The sequence below is a fragment of the Sorex fumeus genome, unplaced genomic scaffold, assembly GCF_029834395.1.
Source record: "Sorex fumeus unplaced genomic scaffold, SorFum_2.1 ptg000072l, whole genome shotgun sequence".
Taxonomy (NCBI): Eukaryota; Metazoa; Chordata; class Mammalia; order Eulipotyphla; family Soricidae; genus Sorex; species Sorex fumeus.
In genome coordinates, this window is record NW_026606129.1 from 49,261,358 (window position 1) to 49,284,214 (window position 22,857).

Here is a 22,857-nt window from a genome sequence, read left to right on the forward strand (position 1 = left end):
ATCATGAGCAATGACCACATAAATACAAATGAAGAAACTCATGCCTCCAAAAAGGCAATACTTACAATCTGAGACTTTTCATCACTACTGAGCTATATTTGTGTCATATGAATGACCTGGGTTTCAATGCATTATAATCTGATTTGAGAAATTTCAACAATATCATAAAGGAGATTCAGAGTTTTATTCAAAGGAAGATCAGTAAGCACAATACTTGGAATAATACATCATCATAATAAGTTTCTAATTACTCACAAACGCTGACTCATTTAAGTCTCACCACACAAAACTTAGATGCCAGGGAAGGCATCAAGCTGGTATTGATGGTCTGAGGAGAAGAAGTTCATTGGAGGGCAGATTTGTGAAGTATATACCTGACCATTGATCAGAGTCTCTTTGCAAAGTCTGGTCATCTAAAGACTGGACATTCCTCACATACTTTCTTTTCATTTAAATACTTGTTCCAAACTTAAATTTTTATAGCATGGGGCTCTCCAGCAGTGCTCAGTGGTCAAAGGCTACTGTCTACAGGAGTGATCCCTGAGCACAGAGCACAGAGTCTCCTGAGTATTGGTGGGTGTGACTCCAAAACTAAACCTAACCAAAAAACAAAATTGTCTAGTAAATAAAATAACCAAACATCAACTCAAAACTTAGATGCCAGGGAAAGCATCGAGCTGATATTAATGGCCTGAGGAGCAAGAAGTTGACTGGAGGGCAGACTTGTGAAGTGTATGCCTGACCACTGACCAGAGTACTTGAGCAAAGTCTGGTCATCTAAAGACTGGACATTCCTCAAATATTTGCATTTCATTTAAATACTTGTTCATATAGTTAAGGAATGCTTAACTAGTTAACCACTAAACTAATGGAAGAGTCTTTAGTGGCAATTCACAAAAAGAGAATATAGACTTGTTGTCAGAGCAATATTACAGCAAGTAGGTCACTTGCCTTGCACACAGTTGACCTGGATTCAATGCCCAGGAATGATCCCTGAATGCAGATCCAGAAGTAAGTCCTGAGCACTACTGGGTATGGCACCAATCCCCCCAAATCCCCCCACAAAAAAGAAGAAAAAAAAAGAGTGAACTAATCTAGTGTCCAAGTCATGTAGTTTGAGTAAGAGAACATAGTACCACTAATATTTGTAAAAGATTTGTATTAACCAAGAGAAATGTTTGCCAGCCAGATTTTCTGCTGAGAGTCATTTATTAAAAAGCAAATCAATGAGTTTGATCACAATTGTTGATTTTCTTTAGCATTCACCTCTAAGTGGACTATACTTAAAGAGCCAAATTGATCATCTGGGGATTCAGCAAGTTCTATAATTCTCATGGTGAGTTTAGGCAACTTCCTGTAAGAGAAGTATAAATAAATAAGTAAATAGATAAATAAATCAAACTTGGGGAAATTAAGAGATAACTACCACATTTGTAACTATATCCATAGTTTATTTAGATGAATGTTAAATAATTATTCTGTATTAAGACAGGCAAGAGAAATTCCAATTTCATTGGAGAGAAAAAAACAACAACAACAATGGAAGTGAGCAGAAAAGAGGAGAGCTAAGGATGTCGAAGCCTATGTGAATCCTGGGAAAATTAATGGGAATTTTCACTAGGCAAAAAGGTTGTGAGTAGAGACAGCGAAGCAGAGGCTGGTCAGAGGCATAGCTGGGTCTTTAGGAAGCACAGGAAGTTAAAGACCAGTGTCTGGGGACTGACTAGCTAGGTTCAAGAGTCAGTCCTGTCAGTTCCCAGCATTGTGGCATTGGGAAAATCACATTCCTCTCTAGACCTCTGAATCATTGAACAACGCATGTAGCTAATAGCAATACCTCCCACATGGTGGAGTCTGTGAGGAGTACAGGAGAGGAGAGGAGTTAAGGACAGAACCTGGGACTGGGGAGATAGGTCAAAGGGTGGGGTATAATCTTTGCATGTGTGAGATTCCACATTTGATCCCCTGAGCTCCACCAGGCTTAACTCTCCTGGCTCCCAGCACTGCCCAGACAGTGCTGTATCATCAGACCTGAGTACCCAACTAGGCCAAGTTAGTCTGGAGTTTCCTCTGTGCTCAGAGATCACTCCTGGTGGTGCTCAGAGGACCAGATGAAGTGCTGGGAATCAAACCTAGGTCGGTCACATATAAGGCAAGCAACTGTACCATTTCTTTGCCCCGTTTTTGCCCCCCGCCCCCGACATTTAAAACAAAAAACTTTCTTTGTGATCTTATAAAAAATGGAGTTTCTATTCTGCTTTGGTGAAAGACTCTAGGGAGGAAGCCACTATTCATTCATTCATTTTTTTCCTTACACCGTAGCTAGTCATTTTACTAAACTTAGCATGACTCTTTTCATGTGTGTTTGTGCAAAATCTTTAGTTCGTTATTTTTAATTGATTTGCTATAGTATTAGAATGAACCTTGCTTTTTCTCTCAATGTAATGTTTGAAATATACCTGTATTGTTAAGTGTACATCTGATTTATTTGGAAAGTTGCTTGGAGTTTCAGGAATACATCTACTGGTTTCTTTCTTTCTTCTTTTTTTTTTTTTAGGTCTCACCTAGCAGTGTTCATGACTTACTTCTAGATCTGTATTGAGGGATTATTCCTGGTAGTGATTGATTCCGGCTCGTCCATGTACAAGGCAAGTGCCCTACCCACTGCAATATCTCTCCATTCCCTGTGTTAGTTTCTTGACAGGTTTCACCTACACTGGCACCAGCCTGCCATCTGCCTCTGTGAATAACTATACAACACTAAGTGTATATCACTTTACAAAAAGTTTTTTAAAATTTAATTTAATTTAATTTTTCCCCACTGACCCTGAAAGAGCCTTCAGTGCGGCACTGTTGGGAAGGATGAGTAAGGAGAGGCTGCTAAAATCTCAGGGCTAGGACGAATGCAGATGTTACTAATGCAGATATTACTGGTGCCCACTTGAGCAAATCGATGAATAATGGGATGACAGTGATACAGTGAATTTTTATTTTTATATAGTTGTTCATGGGCTGGAGCGATAGCACAGTGGTAGGGCGTTTGCCTTATAAGAGGCCAACATGGCCGACCCGAGTTCGATTCCTCCGCCCCTCTCGGAGGGCCCGGCAAGCTACCGAGAGTATCTCGCCCGCACGGCAGAGCCTGGCAAGCTACCTGTGATGTATTCGATATGCCAAACACAGTAACAACAAGTCTCAAAATGGAGACAGTTACTGGGCCCGCTCGAGCAAATCGATGAACAACGGGAGGACCGTGATCCGTGATGTTCTGTAGTAATTGGCCTCTATAGTTGTTCATGGTGATTTATTACATTCACTAATCCATCACCAATCCCACCATCATTGCACTCTCCCCACCACCATTTTTTATAATTCTCCTAACCACCACCCAAACCCGCCCCAATAGCATGTCCTAAATTATTTTGTATGCTTGTTATGATTTTGTTGTTACTGTGTTTGGCATATCAAATACGTCACGGGGAGCTTGCCAGGCTCTGCCATGCGGACGAGATACTCTCGGTAGCTTGCCGGGCTCTCCAAGAGGGGCGGAGGAATTGAACTCGGGTTGGCCATGTTGGCTGCGTGCAAGGCAAATGCCCTACCACTGTGCTATCGCTCTAGCCCTTGTTATGAATAATTTGCAAATGATGAATAATTTACAGATGATGAGGGAACAGATCTGTAGTTATCACCAGCATGAGCATTAGGCAGCATTCTGATCTTTGCTACTATCACAAGTGATTATTCTTTTTATCTCAAGATATTATACATATATATATATATATATATATATATATATATATACATGTACCTCCTGTACTATCTCTCTGGCCCCTGTCTTAATTCTTTTAAATTCTTATTTGAGATAATTGCCATGTATCTTATAGTTTTTTTTCTGTTTTGAATTAAATGATATATTATTTAAAATTTTATTTTCCAGTTTGGTGTGTGCTACAGAGATATATTTTTGGTTCTGTAGACTGATCATGTATACAGCTAAATTTCAGGACCCCCTAAGTAGTGTGAATAGTTTGTGATTTGGGCTACTTTAATATCAATGATTTTAATATCTTCCTTTTTCTGGGTCTTTAGTAGACTAAGGTGCCATCTATCAAACAAAAAGTAGACAGAAAAAAAAGCAAAAAAGTTTATTGTTTATTCATCTATAGTGGCCCTTATACAGGTATTTTGCATTAGAGGGCAAATGTTTTTCAAATAGTGATTCAGGGACAGACTCTGTGATGATTAATTAAAAACAACTATTGCAGAGGCCACACCTGATGGTATTCAGGCCCGGGGGTATTCTGGCACAGTGGTGCTCAGTAGCCTTTAAGGTCACAACAAGTGGTGTTTGGGTAGGGGGATACTGAGTCCAGGAGTTACACCTCTACCCTTTTTTTTTCTTTTTGGGTCACACCTGGTAATGCTCAGGGGTTACTCCTGGCTCGTGCACTCAGGAATCACTCCTGGTGGTGCTTGGGGGATCATATGGGATGCTGGGAATCGAACCTGTGTCGGCCATGTTGGCTGCGTGCAAGGCAAATGCCCTACCCGCTGTGCTACCTCTCCAGCCCCATACACCTCTACCCTTTGATAATCAACTTTTGTTTTTGATAATCAATTTTATACAACATCTTGATGGGACCTCAGTTCCCAGATATTTGATCCAAAATTATTCTGCATATTTCTGTGATGGTATAACATTCACATTAAAATTAGTGGACTTTGATTAAAACAGATTATCTTCAATTATCGCTGGAGCGATAGCACAGCGGTAGGGCGTTCGCCTTACAAGCGGCCAACATGGCCGACCCGAGTTCGATTCCTCCGCCCCTCTTGGAGAGCCCGGCAAGCTACCGAGAGTATTCGATATGCCAGACACAGTAACAACAAAGTCTCCAATGGAGACGTTACTGGGCCCGCTCGAGCAAATCGATGATCAACGGGAGGGCCTTTACCTTTTACCTTTATCTTCAATAATGTGGGTAGGCCTCAATCAATGAGTTGGTTCTGAATAGAACAAGACTGGTGTTCCACAATCCAAAAGAAAGTTCTGCCAGCAGATGGCCTCAGACACCATTCTATGGTATCCAGTTTCACTTCCTCTCTTTTAAGTTACAAGGTTGAAAGAGACATTAGACTGAAGGCCTACTTGATGAGGGCCATTATCCAGCTATAATTGGAGGGGATTTAGCAGGATTTCCTATGAATGAGCTCAGGTCAAAAATAATCTGACAGCGACTAGGGGCTGTACCCAGTGGCAGAGTGCCTCCACTCTGTTTTAGGTCACAAATTTGATCCCTGGCACCGCCCACATTATCAAATGAGATTGTCAGCACTGCTGTGATTCCTCGTGCCCAAAAAGGTGACTCTGGCTCAATGAAGTGTATACAGCACTACAAGTGTGTCAGTTCAAGTCATCATAGCAATAATTGCAGCAGATAGAAAAGAGAAGGGAAAGTACTCAGACAGAAATAGAGCTCACATGCAAGCTCTTTACAAGTTGGCCCGAGTCATGAAAGTGCCTAAAATGCTTTGCATGCAGGAGGCCCAAGTTTGATCTGGCACTACAAGGTTCCCTGAATATTGTCAGGAATGGCCTGTAAGCACTCTGCTGGGAGTAGCTCTTTTGCACAACTGACTGTGGCTCCAAAAGAACAGACAAAACATCCTTATGATTTCTATATAGTGAGACTAGAGGGCAATTTTGTTATAGACCTTCCCCAAATGAGTAATATTTATAATAGAATACAAATCAAGTGAGCCTTGCAAATTTGTTGTTGAGATTATGTTAGAAAATGTTGCCCTTCGACAAAAACCTCATGGGAAGGGGGGCATTCCGGTCCGTCCTTCACGCCCTACCGAGGTCACCAGTTGCCCCCCACGAGCAGCTTTCCAGCACGGCCACGGCCCCAGAAGCACAAGGACTTAATGCAGAACCCAGCAGCTTGGAGCAGAAAAGTGAACGGACTATGTGTTAATTCAGGCCATCATGTCTGCCTGGAGGGGAAAGGGTGTTGCCCCATTCGCCCTCTCCTCTCTGGAAAGAAGATTGCGGCCACATGGGCGCCTTGTGGAGAGCAGTTGTGAGTGGGGGGTGCGGGGGCGACAAAAACCTCATGGGAAGGGGGGCGTTCCAGTCCGTCCTTCACACCCTACCGAGGTCACCAGTTGCCTCCCACGAGCGGCTCTCCAGCACGGCCACGGCCCCAGAAGCACAAAGACTTAATGCAGAACCCAGCAGCTTGGAGCAGAAAAGTGAACAGACTATGCGTTAATCCAGGCCATCATGTCTGCCTGGAGGGGAAAGGATGTTGCTCCCTTCCGCCCTCCTCCCTCTGGAAAGAAAGATGGCGGCCACATGGGAGCCTTGTGGACAGCAGGTATGAGCCAGGGGTGCGGGGGCGACAAAAACCTCATGGGAAGGGGGGCGTTCCGGTTCGTCCTTCACGCCCTACCGAGGTCACCAGTTGTCCCCCACGAGCGGCTCTCCAGCACGGCCACGGCCCCAGAAGCACAAGGACTTAATGCAGAACCCAGCAGCTTGGAGCAGAAAAGTGAACGGACTATGCGTTAATCCAGGCCATCAAGTCTGCCTGGAGGGGAAAGGGTGTTGCCCCATTCTCCCTCTCCTCTCTGGAAAGAAGTTGGCGACCACATGGGTGCCTTGTGGAGAGCAGGTGTGAGCCGGGGGTGTGGGGGCGACAAAAACCTCATGGGAAGGGGGGGCGTTCCAGTCCGTCCTTCACGCCCTACCGAGGCCGCCAGTTGCCCCCCACGAGCGGCTCTCCAGCATGGCCACGACTCCAGAGCATAGAAACCAATCTCTTAATTATCTGACTCTCAGTAGAAATACTTCCAAAATAGCGGAAATCCAAAACCAACATTTAATTCTTGAACCCAGCTATAGAAAGCGAATCACTTCACAATGCTTTCTCAGCATGTCTGATTTGGGGGGAGAGGGTAAACTCTAAATAATAGTGGTGCATCTTTTATTGAAACAATGAATCTAACCAAAGCAGATAGAGTATCAACTAGAATTCATCTGCCTCGCAGGCATTGGGAGGGGTGGGGGGTGGGATTTTATTGGGGTTCTTCGTGGTAAAAAATAAGTATTGGTAAAGAGAAAGGTGTTTGATATTTGCATGACTGAGACCTAAACCTGAAAGCTTTGTAACTTTTCCCACAGTGATTCAATAAATAAATAAATTATAAAAAAAGAAAATGTTGCCCTAAAATTAATACAGAATTACATAATTTTTAAAATAAAAATTTATTGATTTATCACTGATTTACCACACTCTAACATCCTAGTACTATAGATTCCTTCCTGTATGTGTATGAAACTCTGCACCTACCATCAAAGTTACCTAGTGCCCTCCCACTTTAAAAATTGCTTTTCTACTCATTGCTTCTAACCCTTTTCCCTTTTTTCACTATCTCACGTTTTACTCTCTTGAATTTTTATTTCAAGATAATTTGTCTCAGACCCACTTCCATGCCTCTTAATACTATAATGATTTCCACAGTATTAGTTTTTTTCTTTGACCTCACAACCTTAAAGTCATGAATGGTGATATAGCTCAATGGCAAAACATATGCTGTGCATATATTAGACCCTGGGTTCAATTCCTGGAATCAACGGAAAGACCTTAAAGTCAAAGACATAATAATCTTTATGGGACTAAGAAAAGCCTGGTCCAGTCAATACAAAGATAACCTTTAATGGGCCTGGGAGACTGCTCAGTGACAAAAGTTCCTGACTTGCTCTGAGTTTGATACCTAGTACCACCCAGATGCAACAAGTATGTAATTAGTGTCTCTGTTTACTGTGAATCCTGATACTGCAACAGAGTGCAGCTTCTGGAACACCACAACCAGATGTGTACAAGACTCCTGGCCAGCATGGCAACTAAAGATATGTGAGCATAGCAGCTAGGAGTGTGACCCTGGGTGGGCATGAGTATAGGCATTACAGTGACCCCTGGCAAGCTAACTAAAGGAGTGTGGCCCTTATGAGCACATGTACAAGCACTGCAACTTAGTGTGTGACCCTTGGTCAGCACTGCAACCAAACTTGTGAGCAGCATAGCCAAGTGTATGTGATCCCTGGTCGTGACAACACCAGCATGAAGGGGGAGGGGGGAGGCGGGCACAGAAAGAATAACCTTTCATGTTCTAATTAGTATCATTTTTCAAAATGCCAGAAATTAGAAAGAGAAAGAGTAAAATAGATCTTATTTACTCCCAAATTATCATACCAAAATGCATTGTCCCCCTGAAGATATGTTTGTAGAGTTGGTAGTACAGAATGAGCATGCAGTATGTATGTGTATATATATATATATATAGTATATATATATTTATATATATAGTATATATATATTTATATATAAGAGGATAACAGGAACTGTAGCACTGTAGCACTGTCCTCTTGTTGTTCATCAATTTGCTTGAGCGGACCCAGTAATGTCTCCATTGTGAGACTTGTTGTTACTGTTTTTGGCATATTGAATACACCATGGGTAGCTTGCCAGGCTCTGCCATACAGGCGGGATACTCTCAGTAGCTTGCTCTCTGAGAGGGGCAGAGGAATCGAACCCAGGTCGCCTGGGTCGGCTGTGTGCAAGGCAAACGCTCTACCTGCTGTGCTATCTAATTGGGTAAAATAACAGTAATTTGACTAAGTAAAGTAAAGGCCCTCCCGTTGATCATCGATTTGCTCGAGCGGGCCCAGTAACGTCTCCATTGGAGACTTTGTTGTTACTGTGTTTGGCATATCGAATACATCACGGGGAGCTTGCCAGGCTCTGCCGTGCGGGCGAGATCCTCTCGGTAGCTGGCCGGGCTCTCCGAGAGGGGCGGAGGAATCGAACTCGGGTCGGCCATGTTGGCCGCGTGCAAGGCAAACGCCCTACCCGCTGTGCTAATAGTAATTTGACTATTTAAGGAAATGTCTGCACTTAGAGATGCACTCTGAAGTATGTAGGAGTGAGGTGATATGATATGAGACTTTGTTAATAGACTTCAGCAAAGAAAAAGAAGAAATAAAAGGATAGAGGTAGGAAATGTGTCAGATACTTTGTACCTTGTTAAATCTTTATTAAATAATAGGCATATAAAGGTTATTATACATTGTCTATAATTTTATGTGTATTTAAATTTTTTAAAAAAAATTTAAAGCCATTGGGTCTGGAACGATAGCACAGTGGGTAGGGCCTTTGCCTTGCACGTGGCTGATCCGGGTTCGATTTCCAGCATCCCATATGGTCCCCCGAGCACCGCCAGGAGTAATTCTTGAGTGCATGCGCCAGGAGTAACCCCTGTGCAACACCGGGTGTGACCCAAAAAGCAAAAAAACAAAACAACAACAACAACAAAAACCTTCGAAAAACAATTTAAAGCCATTAATACATCTTAAAAATAACAAATATTTTCTTTTTTTTGTTTTTTTTTTGGGTCACACCCAGCGATGCACAGGGGTTACTCCTGGCTTTGCACTCAGGAGTTACTCCTGGCGGTGCTCAGAGGACCATAAGGGATGCTGGGAATCGAACCCGGGTCGGCCGCACGCAAAGCAAACGCCCTACCCGCTGTGCTATCTCTCCGGCCTCAAAAAATAAGAAATATTTTCAAAACAATAATGAGCTCTTTTTGGGGGGGCAAGGGAGGGACACAGCCCACATTGCTCAGGGCTTACTCCTAGCTTTGTACTCAGGAATCACTCCTGGCAGTGTTTAGGAGACTACATGGAATGCCAGGGATTGAACCTGGGTCACTGCATGCAAGGCAAGTGTCTGACCCACTGTACTATTTCTCTGGCCCACAATATTGAGGTCTTAACTATAGTTAGTTTACTACTGAAAATGAAAAATAAGAGTGATTTTACTTACACATGGTCCATCATGCAGCTTCGTTATGTTAAGCCCTTCAAATCTGCAAGGAATTTTATTTTGAAATAATTATTTTTTCCTCTATAGTATATTCTAGATTATGACTAAATTGCACTTGATAATCCCTTACTAAATTTGAGAAGGAAACATTGTGCAAACGGTGATTTCTTATTTAGCAAATGTTTTTAAATAGGGGTTAGGGAGTGCATTTCCCTTCAGCTCCCAAGCTAAGCCCCAACACTGCTAGGCAGAGCATTGGTGGCCTGGGGGCCCCAGGCACCAGTGGGGGTGGTCCTTACAAACAGTTCTTTGGCAGTCATCCCTCAGATGTCTGTGATTTCCAGCCTTCTCTGAGTCTATGATGTGCCGAGTCTCCCAGATTCTGTTGGCCATTATCTGAATCAGCGATAGAGGCTGACTTGAGAGTGGTTTACATCATCACTCTTGTTAAGTTTTGGTAGCTACCAGGAATGCAAGAAAACCCAATCCTTTCTAGCCATCATTTCTTATCATGATGAAGATGGTTATTTCTTCTCTTGAAGAGAAATCAGAAAGAGGAAAGGGAGATAGACAACTTTTATTTATTCTAAGTTTTTTGTTTTTCCTCTCAAGATATTGATCTTCATCTTAAAATCTTATTCATCCAAGGCTATGGTTCTCCTTAATGGAGAATGCGTATGTTATGGAATATGCTTTACCTCTATAAGGCAATTTTTTTTGGGGGCGGGGGAGAGGGGACACCCAGCTGTGCTCAGGCTTACACCTGGCTCTGTGCTCAGGGATCACTCTGTGATGCCTGGATTTACATATGGTCAAATTAGGCACGTACAAGGCAAGTGCCTGATCCACTGTAATGTCTTTCCAACACCTCTAAGGCAGTTTCTTTTTTTTTTTTTGGCTTTTTGGGTCACACCCGGTGATGCACAGGGGTTACTCCTGGCTCATGTACTCAGGAATCACTCCCGGCGGTACTCAGGGGCCCATATGGGATGCTGGGAATCGAACCCGGGTCGGCCGCGTGCAAGGCAAATGCCCTACCCGCTGTGCTATTGCTCCAGCCTCTCTAAGGCAGTTTCTTTGATGAAGAACTTTGTTAATCTCTATTCCTCTTGGGTCAGAGATCTGGGCATTTCACATGGGTGTCACCCATAGCTGCTAATATATGATGAACTCAAATACAAGTGCTAAAACATGTTGTTGGGCGTGGGGTGGGTGGGGGAGTACTTGCTCAGCAGAGTACTTGCATTGCCTGAGTGATGATCAGAGCCCTGGATCTGACCTCCAGCACCATCAAAAACAAAACAAACAAAAAGCATAGTGTGTTTTGGAAAATGATCTCTAGTTGAGTATCAATAAACCAACTGCTGAGGAGATTCCCCAGCTCCCTTCTCCTCTTTAGGTCTTTGACCTGAACAGGCCGAAGGAGCCTCAAGGAAAATTCTCTCTTTTTTATTTTTGTAGTTGGTTTTGGGCCACACCCAGTGCCACTCAGAATTTATTCCTGGCTCTGTGCTCAGGGATTACTCCTGCCAGTGTTGGGGGACCTTATGCAGTGCTCGGGGATCAAATCCAAGGATAACTCTCTTCTATCACCAAATAGTCTGAAGGCGATGGCTGCTTGTCCACTGGGTTCTCATCCAGGTTTAGCTCCCTCCCTCAGCAGTTTTCTGTTTCTGGGCAGGATTGCTTTTAGGAGTGTAGGAAGGAATGAAAGAATGGGACAGCAAATAAGGGAATCTCTGGAAAGAACAACTATTCAGGGACTGGAGATGGAGCGATAGCACAGCGGGTAGGGCGTTTGCCTTGCAACGCGGCTGACCCGGGTTTGATTCCCAGCATCCCATATGGTCCCCTGAGCACCACCAGGAGTAATTCCTGAGTGCAGAGCCAGGAGTAACCACTGTGCATCGCTGGGTGAGACCCAAAAAGAAAAAAAAAAACTATTCAATTAAGGAGGAAGTGTTCTAAGGAAATCCGTCTCAGCTTTTTTTAATGATACTTTTAATTTTTATTTTATTTTATTTTTTATTTTTTGCTTTTTGGGTCATACCCGGCAATGCTCAGGGGTTACTCCTGGCTCAGCACTCAGGAATTACTCCTGGCGGTACTCGGGAGACCATATGGGATGCTAAGGATCGAACCCGGGTCGACTGCGCACAAGGCAACCGCCCTACCCACTGTGCTATCGCTCCAGCCCCTCAACTTTCTTTAGTTTACTAATTGAGAAAAAGAATAAAACCAAGACTTACAGAACTTTGGAGCACAAGTGGCAGTCACTATTGTAGGTAACCCGGTCACTGCCACATACAAGTTCACTTGGCTTGATGAAGGAGATAAACCAGCATGTATTAATATTCTGGGTGCACTTGACCTGCAGGAAAGACAGAGATGACTACTTTTTTATTTTTAATTTTTTTTGTTTGGACCAGACCCAGCTGTGCTTAGCGCTTGTTCCTGACTCTGTGCTCAGGGATCACTCTTGGTGTACTCAGGAACTGTATGGGGTTCCAGGGATGAAACCCGAATTGGCTGTATGCAGGGCAAATGCCCTACCCCTTGTGCTGTCACTCTGGCCCCATTGATGCTTTAGATGCTTTAGAGATCTCAGACACTTTAGGTCCTCTCACTATCATCACTGATATTGGAGGAAGGTAGAATAAGAGCATTTAGACTGGGCATTAGGTAAACAAGCTTTGAAAGTCTCAAGTGTTTGACCCTGTCATCACAATATATATATGATGTGATACTGAATATGATAAAACATATAACCGGTGGACAACCCAGTATGAGCTACACATTTCTTTTTTTTCTTTTTTTTGGGTGGGAGGTTGGCGATGCTCAGGGGTTACACCTGAGTTTGCACTCAGGAATTACTCCTGGAAGTGCTCGGGGGACCATGTGGGATGCTGGGAATCGAACCCAGGTCAGCCGCTTGCAAGGCAAACGCCTTTCCTGCTGTGCTATCGTTCCAGCCCTGCTACACATTTCTTATTAGCAGCAAAGTCCCTGTACAGCATCAATATCCCTGTCCAACCAAATGCAAAATGTGATTGTTAGGTAACAGGGAGGAAGATGTCACTTTTTTTTGCCTTTTGGGTCACACCCAGCAATGCACAGGAATTACTCCTGGTTGTGCACTCAGGAATCATTCCTGGCAGTACTGGGGGACCATATGGAATTCTGGGGTTTGAACCCAGGTCAGCTGCATGCAAAGAAAATGTGACTATTTGTACTATTGTTCCAGTCCCTGAAGATGCCTATGGACATTGCAGAGTGATTTCTACATGCTGCTTTAGACAGCAGTGGGCTCAAACTTAGCAGAGATCAGATGTAGAAACTGAAACAGAGAGAATGCATTGTTGGGCTTGAGGTGAGAGAAGTCAGATATACGTTTTGGCGTATCTTGGTTGAAAGTGTGTCCACTACAGCACAGGAAAGAAATGAATTAGAGTCACACCTTACTCACTTAGTTAAAGATACAAAACACTTGCCTTCTCTACCCTGAGAGGGTTTCATAAATTGATTGCAAGGGAAGTGGGCTCAAGAACATAATTGTGCTGTGTGTGGTGATGACTCAGTGTTTATTGTTTATGCTAGTCCCCCCCCCTTTTTTTTGGCTTTTTGGGTCACACCCGGCAATGCACAGGGGTTACTCCTGGCTCTGTACTCAGGAGTTACTCCTGGCGGTGCTCAGGGGACCAAATGGGATGCTGGGAATCGAACCTGGGTTGGCCATGTGCAAGGCAAACGCCCTACCCGCTGTGCTATCTCTCCAGCCCCTATGCTAGTCCCTTTTGACCCCTACCTCCCAGAAGAAAGAGCCAGGGCTCTAAGGAAAAATAATTTTTTCCCCCATTTCTGTTCTTGGGCACCAGGGAAGCAGAGCTCACCTTTGTGTCTTCATAAGACACATTGGAGGTCACAGGATCAAGGAAATCTGGAAAACAAAAGCTTACGTGCTAGAGCAGACAAGGAATATAGCTCAGTAGTAGAACATTTGAATGTGTAAGAATCTGGGTTCAATCTCCGGTACCACACACACACACACACACACACACGCACACACTCAAGGATTCTTAAAAGGCAAAATGAGAGAGACTCTGGTATACAGGAAGCACCAAACCTCATAATCAAAGGATTCCTTTTTGAGTCATGCTGTCTTATAAAGCAGAATTTCCTTCCTTCCTTCCTTCCTTCCTTCCTTCCTTCCTTCCTTCCTTCCTTCCTTCCTTCCTTCCTTCCTTCCTCCCTCTCTTCCTCCCTCCCTCTCTCCCTCCCTCCCTCACTCACTCACTCACTCCCTCTTCCTTCCCTCTCTTTCTCTCTCCCTCTCTCCCGCCCTCCATTCCCACACCTGGCAGTGCTTAGGACTTACTCCTGGGTCTGTGTTCAGGGGTCATTCCTGGTGGAACTCAAGGTGCTGAGTATGGGTATGAGTATGAGTATACGGGTGCTGAGGATTCAATCCAAGTTGGCTGCATGCAAGACAAGTGCTGTGGCCCCTGTACATCTCTGACCCCTAAAGCAGAATATCTTAACCAGGGCTTAGGATATTCCGAGGCGGCCAGAGGTGAAAATCTTATAAATTGGGATGATGGAACTGGAGTAGGAGACCAACTGGTGGGAATGGAGATGCAGAAGAAGGAAACAAGGTCATAAGGGGTTACAGCCAGAAAAAGGTTGGGAAACACTGCCCTGAAGGAATGAAGAGTCAGCAAACTTTTGCCCTTCCTCCTCTCATTAAGTAGAGATCTTAATTCTACCCTTTCCTTTTCATAGGTAATTAACAACTTCTTCAACCTTTCTCAGTGCTTTTTAGACAACACACTCAAAGTTACAATTACCATGAAAGAGTTATATTGCGGTACCTTAAAAAGATACTGGGTTTCATTAAGGCCTATATACTCTGGATCTAAAGCAATTTTTAAATTATAATTTATTCACGTATATAATTATCTGACAATATTATTATTTTGGATACTATTATTATAATATGGAATATGTATAATGTGGTACCATATCTCTCTTATGTATAAGATATAACTGGCATAGCAGTACATTCACAGAGTTGTTAGACCAACCCCACAATCAGTGACATTTAGAACATTATCATCACCCCAGAGAGGAATTCTTTATGTATTAGTGGTTACTTCTTATTTCAACATAAAGTTGGATCTTCTTTTTAAATCCATTCTGACCATTTCTACCTTTTAAGTGAATTGTGAAATTTATTACCAGTGTTTTTATTGATACACTCAGATTAATGCCGCCATTACTACCCTTTATTAGTTTTGGGAATACATTCAGTGGTGCTGAGGGAACATTAGGTACTGGGAATTGAAACTGAGTCTCATGAATTGCACTCTGCTGAATTATCTCTCTGGCTCTGCCATTTTACTTTTTATGTTGTTTGTCTCATGTTTTTTCTGCTTCCCTGTTCTTCCTTTACTGATCTCTGAATATTAGTGCATTCAACACTGTGAATATATATTTTTTTTTTTTTGCTTTTTGGGTCACACCCGGCGATGCATAGGGGTTACTCCTGGCTCATGCACTCAGGAATTACTCCTGGCGGTGCTTGGGGGACCATATGGGATGCTGGGAATCGAACCTGGGTCGGCTGCGTGCAAGGCAAACACCCTACCCACTGTGCTATTGCTCCAGCCCCTGAATATTTTCTTACAATTCCTTGAGTGATCTTTTTCGTGAAATGTCTGAAGATTTTTTTGTTTTTGTTTTTGGGTCACACCCAGCGATGCTCAGGGGTTACTCCTGTCTCTGCACTCTAGAATTATTCCTGGGGGTTCTTGGGGGACCATATGGGATGCTGGGGATCAAACCTGGGCCCAGACTCAATCCCTGTCACCACATAGTTCCTCTAGCACAAGCCCCTGAGTACTGAGCCAAGAAGCAGCCTCTGAGCACCACTGTATATCACAAAATGCACTGTAGCACTGTCCTCCCATTGTTCATTGATTTACTCAAGTAGGCACCAGTAACGTCTCCATTGTGAGACTTGTTGTTACTGTTTTTGGCATATCAAATATGCCATGGGTAGTTTGCCAGGCTCTGCTGTATGGGCGGGATACTCTCCGTAGCTTGCCGGGCTCCCCAAGAGGGACGGAGGAATTGAACCTGGGGCGGCCACATGTGAGGCAAATGCCCTACCCGCTGTGCTATTGCCCCAGCCCTTATCACTTTATTCTTCCTTCTATCCTCTTATACTATGGTTTTTTATGCATACTATATTTGTATGTTACAAACTCAACATTGTATTTGTGTAATAATATTTAATATAATTTGATGTTAATATAATTTTTTATAATTAGAGAAGAAAAAATAGCAAGTACACATTTACAGAATTTGTTATATTCACCTTTGATTTACTATTTTTAGTTTTCTTCATTTGTTCTTGTAGATTTAAGTTAGCATCTGGTGTTATTTCCTTACATTAATATAACTGCTTCCACTTACTTCCTTTGTGCTGTTATTGTCAAATATATTTCACATATATGTTATAGGTTCAACAATGCAACAATGCAATTATACAAATAATCTTATACAAGAGTTTAAAGAAAATTAAATTGACTCATTCTATCTTTTATAATTACATAATCGCATTTAACATACCCTATTACTTCATGTGGACTTGAAGTGCTGCTATCTACTGTCACTTGCTTTCAACCTGAGGAATTTCCTGAAAGGTCGTTGTTGTTGTTGCTGTTGTTGTTATTATTATTTCTAAGTCCTTATTTTTTAAAGGTTGAGTCTATTAGCAACTCATATTTTTTTGTTTTTACTTTTTATTTTTATTTTATTTTATTTTTTTAATTTTTGCTTTTTTGGGTCACACCTGGCGATGCACAGGGGTTACTCCTGGCTCTGCACTCAGGAGCCACTCCTGGCAGTGCTCAGGGGACCATATGGGATGCTGAGAATCAAATCCGGGTCGGTCGCGTGCAAGGCAAACGCCCTACCCGCTGTGCTATTGCTCCAGCCCTGTTTTTATTTTTTAAAGCCTGGAAATTTTTTTCAGGGTGGGCGGGGGGGGGGGTACGGGGAAATGGCACTCCCTGTGGCGCTTGGGGCTTATTCTTGGCAGTGCTCAGGGGACTATGTGGGGAATTAAGAACTGAATCCATCCTTCCTCCCTCCCTCCCTTCCTTCCTTCCTTCCTTCCTTCCTTCCTTCCTTCCTTCCTTCCTTCCTTCCTTCCTCCCTCCCTCCCTCCTTTCCTCCCTCCTTCCCTCCCTTCCTGCTTTCCTATTTTTGAGCCTCACATGGCATTCCACAGGGGCTTCTCCTGGCTGTATGCTCAAGTGTTCTCCAGCAGTGCTAGGGATGACAAACCATACACAGTGCTGGGGATTCAAACTGGGGGGATACAAGGTAAGCACCTTAACTGCATACTATCTTTCTGGTATACAAAAGACTTTGTTTTCATTTTAATTGATTTATTTTGTGTTTTGCTCGAGCGGGCCCAGTAACGTCTCCATTGGAGACTTTGTTGTTACTGTGCCTGGCATATCGAATACTCTCGGTAGCTTGCCGGGCTCTCCGACAGGGGCGGAGGAATTGAACTCGGGTCGGCCATGTCGAATACGTCATGGGTAGCTTTCCAGGCTTTGCCATGTGGGCAAGATACTCTCGGTAGTTTGCCAGCTCTCTGAGAGGGGTGGAGGAATCGAACCCAGGTCAGCTGGGCCGGCCACGTGCAAGGCAAACTCCCTACCCGCTGTGCTATCGCTCCAGCCCATGTGACCCCTAAAAAATTAATTTTTTCAATATATATTTTTTGGTTGTATTTTGTGATATACAGTGGTGCTCAGAGGTGCTCCTTGGCTCAGTACTCAGGGGCTTGTGCTTGGGGAATATGTGGTGACAGGGATTGAGTCTGGGCCTCCCTCATACAATGCACATGCTCCAGTCCATTGAGTGGTCTCCTTGGTCTCAAAAACGTTTATTTGCTTATTTTTTGTTTGGGGCCATTCCCAGCAGTGTTTAGCGGCTATTCTCAGATCTGTACTCAAGAGTTGCTACTATCTGCTTGGAAGACCATATGTGGTGCCAGGGATTGAAATGAGGTCTACTTTGTGACAGGTAAGTACTGGCATCAAGCCTGGGTTAGTTGCATGCAAGGTAAATGCCCTCCCTGCTGTACTATCTCACGGGCCCCTAATGATGCATTTTTTTTCTGGTTGCAGAAATGGTTATTAAAGAAGAAAGCTCATAGCAGTATGGATTGTGGGTTAGAGGAATTATAGCTGGAGGCAAAGGGATTAGTGGAAGAATATGTTTTCAACTTTGATGACAATCGAGAATCACTGTTCTGAGTAGGGGCATGGATTTGCATGCTGTATGAAGTACTTTATCAACTGAAAATGGAGACTGGATTTAGGAACACAAGAGAGAAACACAGGTGAGGGAAGATATAATTCACAAAATTAGGTGAACAAGAACGGAATGAATTTTAAGACAAAGGGCTGCAGAGACGTACAGGGAGTAAGGCTCTTGTCTGGTATCACTCCTACTCTGGTTCAAATCCCCAGCACCACAGGTAGTTCCCCTGAGCAACACTAGTTACTCCTGAGCACAGAGCCAGGCACAGCCCCTAAGTGCAGTACTAGGTGGGGCCTCAGACCTCCCTTCAGAAGTAAGGGATTGAGGGAGGCAGAAGAGGGAGGAGCCAAGATTCAGCACACAAATCACACAGTGGTCTTCCAGGAAGGTGATATATTGAATAGTGTTCTCAGTAACAGTAGAAAAGAGGATTAATAAAAAATGACATGTAGAAATAGATCTAGAGTACTTAGGAGAGGATTAAGTTTGGGGAGGTATAATAACTAAATAGAATGGGGACCAGAGAGATAGTACAATGGTTAGGGCACTAACCTTGCAGGGACCTGGCTTCAATCCCCAGTATCCCATATAGTTCCCTGAGCACTCCAGAGTGACCCCTGAGTGCAGAGCCAGGAGTAAGCACAGAGAACTTCCAGGTGTGGCCCAAAAGCCAAAAAAAGGGGAGTCAGATAGGGGACTTGGTCGAACCAGGGTCCATCCTCAGAACTCCACCAGGAATAACCACTGAGCACAGAGCTCGGAGTTAAGTCCTGAGCACTGCCAGATATGCCTTCCCGGTCACTCCCAGAAAAGGTTTGGCTTCTTTCCTCAGTTTTTGGCATAGAACTCCGGAAGCTATTGTAATTTCCTGAATTGTAGGGGTGAGAGGAGTGTATTTCTTATTCTTAATAACCCCCTTTCAATCATACACCTGAGTTTGTGCAGATGAGAAGGCTCCTGGAGGACAGAGGCTGCTGCCAAAGAAACCAGTCATATGATACGGAGGCTGGAACTTTCGACCTGACCACCTAACCTTTGAGAAGGGATAGAGTTGGAGATTGAACAACCACTATTGACTTGATGATTTAATCATTGTGCCTTCAGGATGAAACCGTCATAAAAATTCTATAAACAAAGAAAGTTTGGAGAATCTCCAAGTTGGTGAACACATTGATATAGGGGGAGGGTGGTGAATCCTGGACCCCTTCCCACATATCTTGTCCTGTTTATCTCTTCCTTTTGGCTATTTTCCCCTCCCTCCCCCATTTGGCTATTCTTGTTTGTTTTCCTGTTTTTGGGCCACACTCAGCTGTGCTCTTTGTTCAGAGATACCTCCTGGTAGCACCCAGGGGACCACTTCGGGTGCTAGAGATCGAACTTGGGTCATCTGCATGCAGGGCAACCTTACCCACTGTACTCCAGTCGCTGTTTGGTTATTCTTGACTTCTGCCTGTTTTACTAACCTGTTAGTAGGTAGGCATTTTCCTGAGTTCTGTGAGGCATTCTAGCAATTTTTTGTATTCCTATTTGGATCACACCTGGCGATGCTCAGAAGTTACTCCTGACTTTGCACTCAGGAATTACTCCTGGCAGTACTTGGAGGACCATAAGGGATTGAGGGGGCTGGAGTGATAGTACAGCAGGGAGGGTATTTGCTTTGCATGTAGCTGACCCAGGTTTGATTCCCAGGATCCCATATGGTCCCCGAAACATGCCAGGAGTAATTCCTGAGTACAGAGCCAGGAGTAACCCTTGAGCATCACCAGGTATGACCTAAAAAGATAAAAAAAACACAAACAACAAAACAAAACATAAGGATTAAACCCAGGTCAGCTGTGTGCAAGGCAAATGCCCTATCTGCTGTACTATCACTCTAGTCCCCATACTAGTAAACTGCCAAACCCAAGGTAAGAGTTATGGGAATCCCTGATTCTTGACCAGTCAGAAGTACTGCAAGTTCTGACTTGTTATTGGCATCTGAAGTTAGGGGCACTCTTGCAGGACTGTCCCCTTAGCTATGGATCTGCTGGGTAGTTAGTGTCATATTTGAATAAAATTGTAGGATATTCAGTTGATGTCCACAAAACACCGGAGAAAAGAGGACTCACACATTTGGTGTCAGGAATGCTGTGAGAAGAAGGAACTCATATTTTTTTCTTTAATAGGGGAGGGAAAGTATTTTTTCCCCCTGTAAGATAGGAGAGTTCAAGGGTTAAGGTGCTTGCCTTGCATCCCTCTGACCCTGGTCATTCCCCAGGCACACCAGGGGTCACTCCTGAACACAAAGTCAAAAATGGCCCCCTGATTACTGTAGGATGTGGACCCCAAACCCTCCCCACAAAAAAAGATAGAAGAAGCATGAATTTTCAATTTGTTACAGAATTTCTTAAATTTTAAGAAGCTTGAAAAATATGTTTTAGTGAGGGAGCACCAATGAAAATAATAGATTGAAAGCCATTGAGGAAATTTCACAGTCCAAGTGGAAAAGAATGTACTTAAGCCCTCAGGGGTTCCCTGGAGTTAACTCCCTGCTTATTCCAAAACAAGCTGTGAATCATAATGGTACAAAAGTTAGCTTCCACAGAGTCTACTGAAATTAATTCCAGGTCTGAGAAGTGTAGATAAATATACTCTGGGAATGAAATTTTCTAAGGTTTTAATGTCCTGGATGGTAAACCATATGCATATATATATATATATAATTATATATATATTTTAAATTGAATCACAGTGATATATGCAGTTACAAAGTTGGTCATGATTGGGTTTCAGTCATATAATGTTCAAACACCCGTCCCTTCACCAGAGTAGATTTCCCATCACCGGTGGTCCCAGTTTCCTATCCCCCATCTCTTCCCTGCTCGCCTCTGTGGCAGATCCTTTCTCTCTCTCTCTCTCTCTCTCTCTCTCTCTCTCTCTCTCTCTCTCTCTCTCTTTCTTCCTCTCCCTCTTTCTCTATCTCTCTCTCCCCCCGCTCTTGGACCTTATGAAAACCAGATATTGTGAAAAGGTCAATGGACATGAACTTGGAAATGTTTAGATTTGAGTCAAAACTTTAAGATCAATGACATTGGGTATGTGAATCCTTTCATTCTGAGCTTGCATTCTATATCTATACCCTGGGAAATTCAGATTAAATAAAATTAATGGCCCCACTGCTCCACCCTAATTTCCCAATGATCAGGGATATGCTGAAGAAAGTACAGGTAGAACAAGGACTTGTAACTCACCATAGGCAAAGGTAGCCCAGGCAGAGATGGTCAGAACAAGGATGGCTTTGGAAAAGGTCCCCTTCATAGTGGCAGAGGAGCTGTGGAAATAGGCAGCGTTTGACTGGGGGGGCAGAGAAAATCCCATGTGAAGGACAAATTCTCAAGAGACACTTCTCTGATCAGGAAATAAATGCTTCAAGTTTATTTTTCCATTGGGTTATTTGGAATGAATTTTCTGATGCAATCACATTACTAAATTTATTTTTATCCAGAACAATAGACCATTAGGGAGAGAGAGAGAAAGAGAGAGAGAGAGAGAGAGAGAGAGAGAGAGAGAGAGGGAAAACCCTCAAAAATAGAATTTAAGAATTTTCTGGGAAAAGGGTTAATATAAAAATCTTTGCAGAGGATTCTTAGGTGAGACAAAAAGCACAGATAATTTTTCCAATGAAATACTTAAAGATTTATATTTATTTCTGAGGTAAAACAGGCAGGCACTAGAAAGTTCAAAAATACATGTAAATCAGCAGACAATAAAAAAAAACAGGAGTAGACAAAACACCAAACAGTAAACTCTCATATTACTATTTTTTAAAATATTGTTTTGGTCTTTTTTAGAAGGCTTCTCAGTGATGTTGGACGCCACCAGGGCTAGCTAATGGTACCAGGGAAACTATGCGGTGCTGGGGATTTAATTTTGGTGTCAAACATGCACTAGTTATTTTAGCTATCACCCTAGCCCTTCACTCTATATTTTTTCTTCCTCCTCCTCCATACCCCCTTTATTTTTTCTTTTTTGCTGTACTATCACTCCTCTGATATTCTTTCTTTCTTTCTTTATTTATTTTGGTGGGGGCATACCCTCTGTGCTCAAGGGTTAATCCTGGCTTTGTTCTTGTACATACAGTGCCTGGTATCAAACCGAAAAGGAGTTCCCAAAAGCACAGTATGTGCTCCAGTCCTTTGAGACCCTCTCTAAACCCTGCACTCCCATATTCTTAATTTTCTATATCACCAGTCTTCTTTTGTTAGTAATTAGTCATTAAAAATTATTGAAACAAGAACTACAGAGTATTTGCCAAAAGAATACTTATATTGTTGAAAATAGTATAGTAGACTGATATTAAACAATAGTATAGTAGATTGATATTAAACAATTTTTTATACATTTTCTTCATGCTTTCTACATATTTCCATGAAAATTATATATCTAAGTAATTTCCACCCAAAATATCCCCTGAGTTAAAACAAATAACAAACATTACCCTTTCCCTATGAAAGGTTTGTAAATTAAAAGTTCACTTTACCTACTGTGACTTCCTTTGACAACTGCTCTGAGAAACTGGCTGGACAGGATATTTTAAATTTCTAGTTTGTTGATAGAGAAATTACAATGAGTACACAGAGAGGAA

The 22,857-nt window shown here is 43.0% G+C and overlaps 1 protein-coding gene across 1 annotated transcript; it reads right to left on the bottom strand.

Annotated features, from left to right (window-relative positions):
* Positions 1-1,251: 1,251 nt before the first annotated feature.
* Positions 1,252-21,568, bottom strand: SPINK8 (serine peptidase inhibitor Kazal type 8 (putative)). The gene is made up of 5 exons (XM_056129849.1): positions 21,464-21,568; positions 13,784-13,830; positions 12,143-12,264; positions 9,894-9,936; positions 1,252-1,354 (listed from the first exon to the last, which is right to left on the bottom strand). The coding sequence occupies exons 1-5, from the start codon at positions 21,528-21,530 to the stop codon at positions 1,343-1,345; spliced, it is 291 nt and encodes a 96-aa protein (XP_055985824.1). The 5' UTR covers positions 21,531-21,568; the 3' UTR covers positions 1,252-1,342.
* Positions 21,569-22,857: the final 1,289 nt, after the last annotated feature.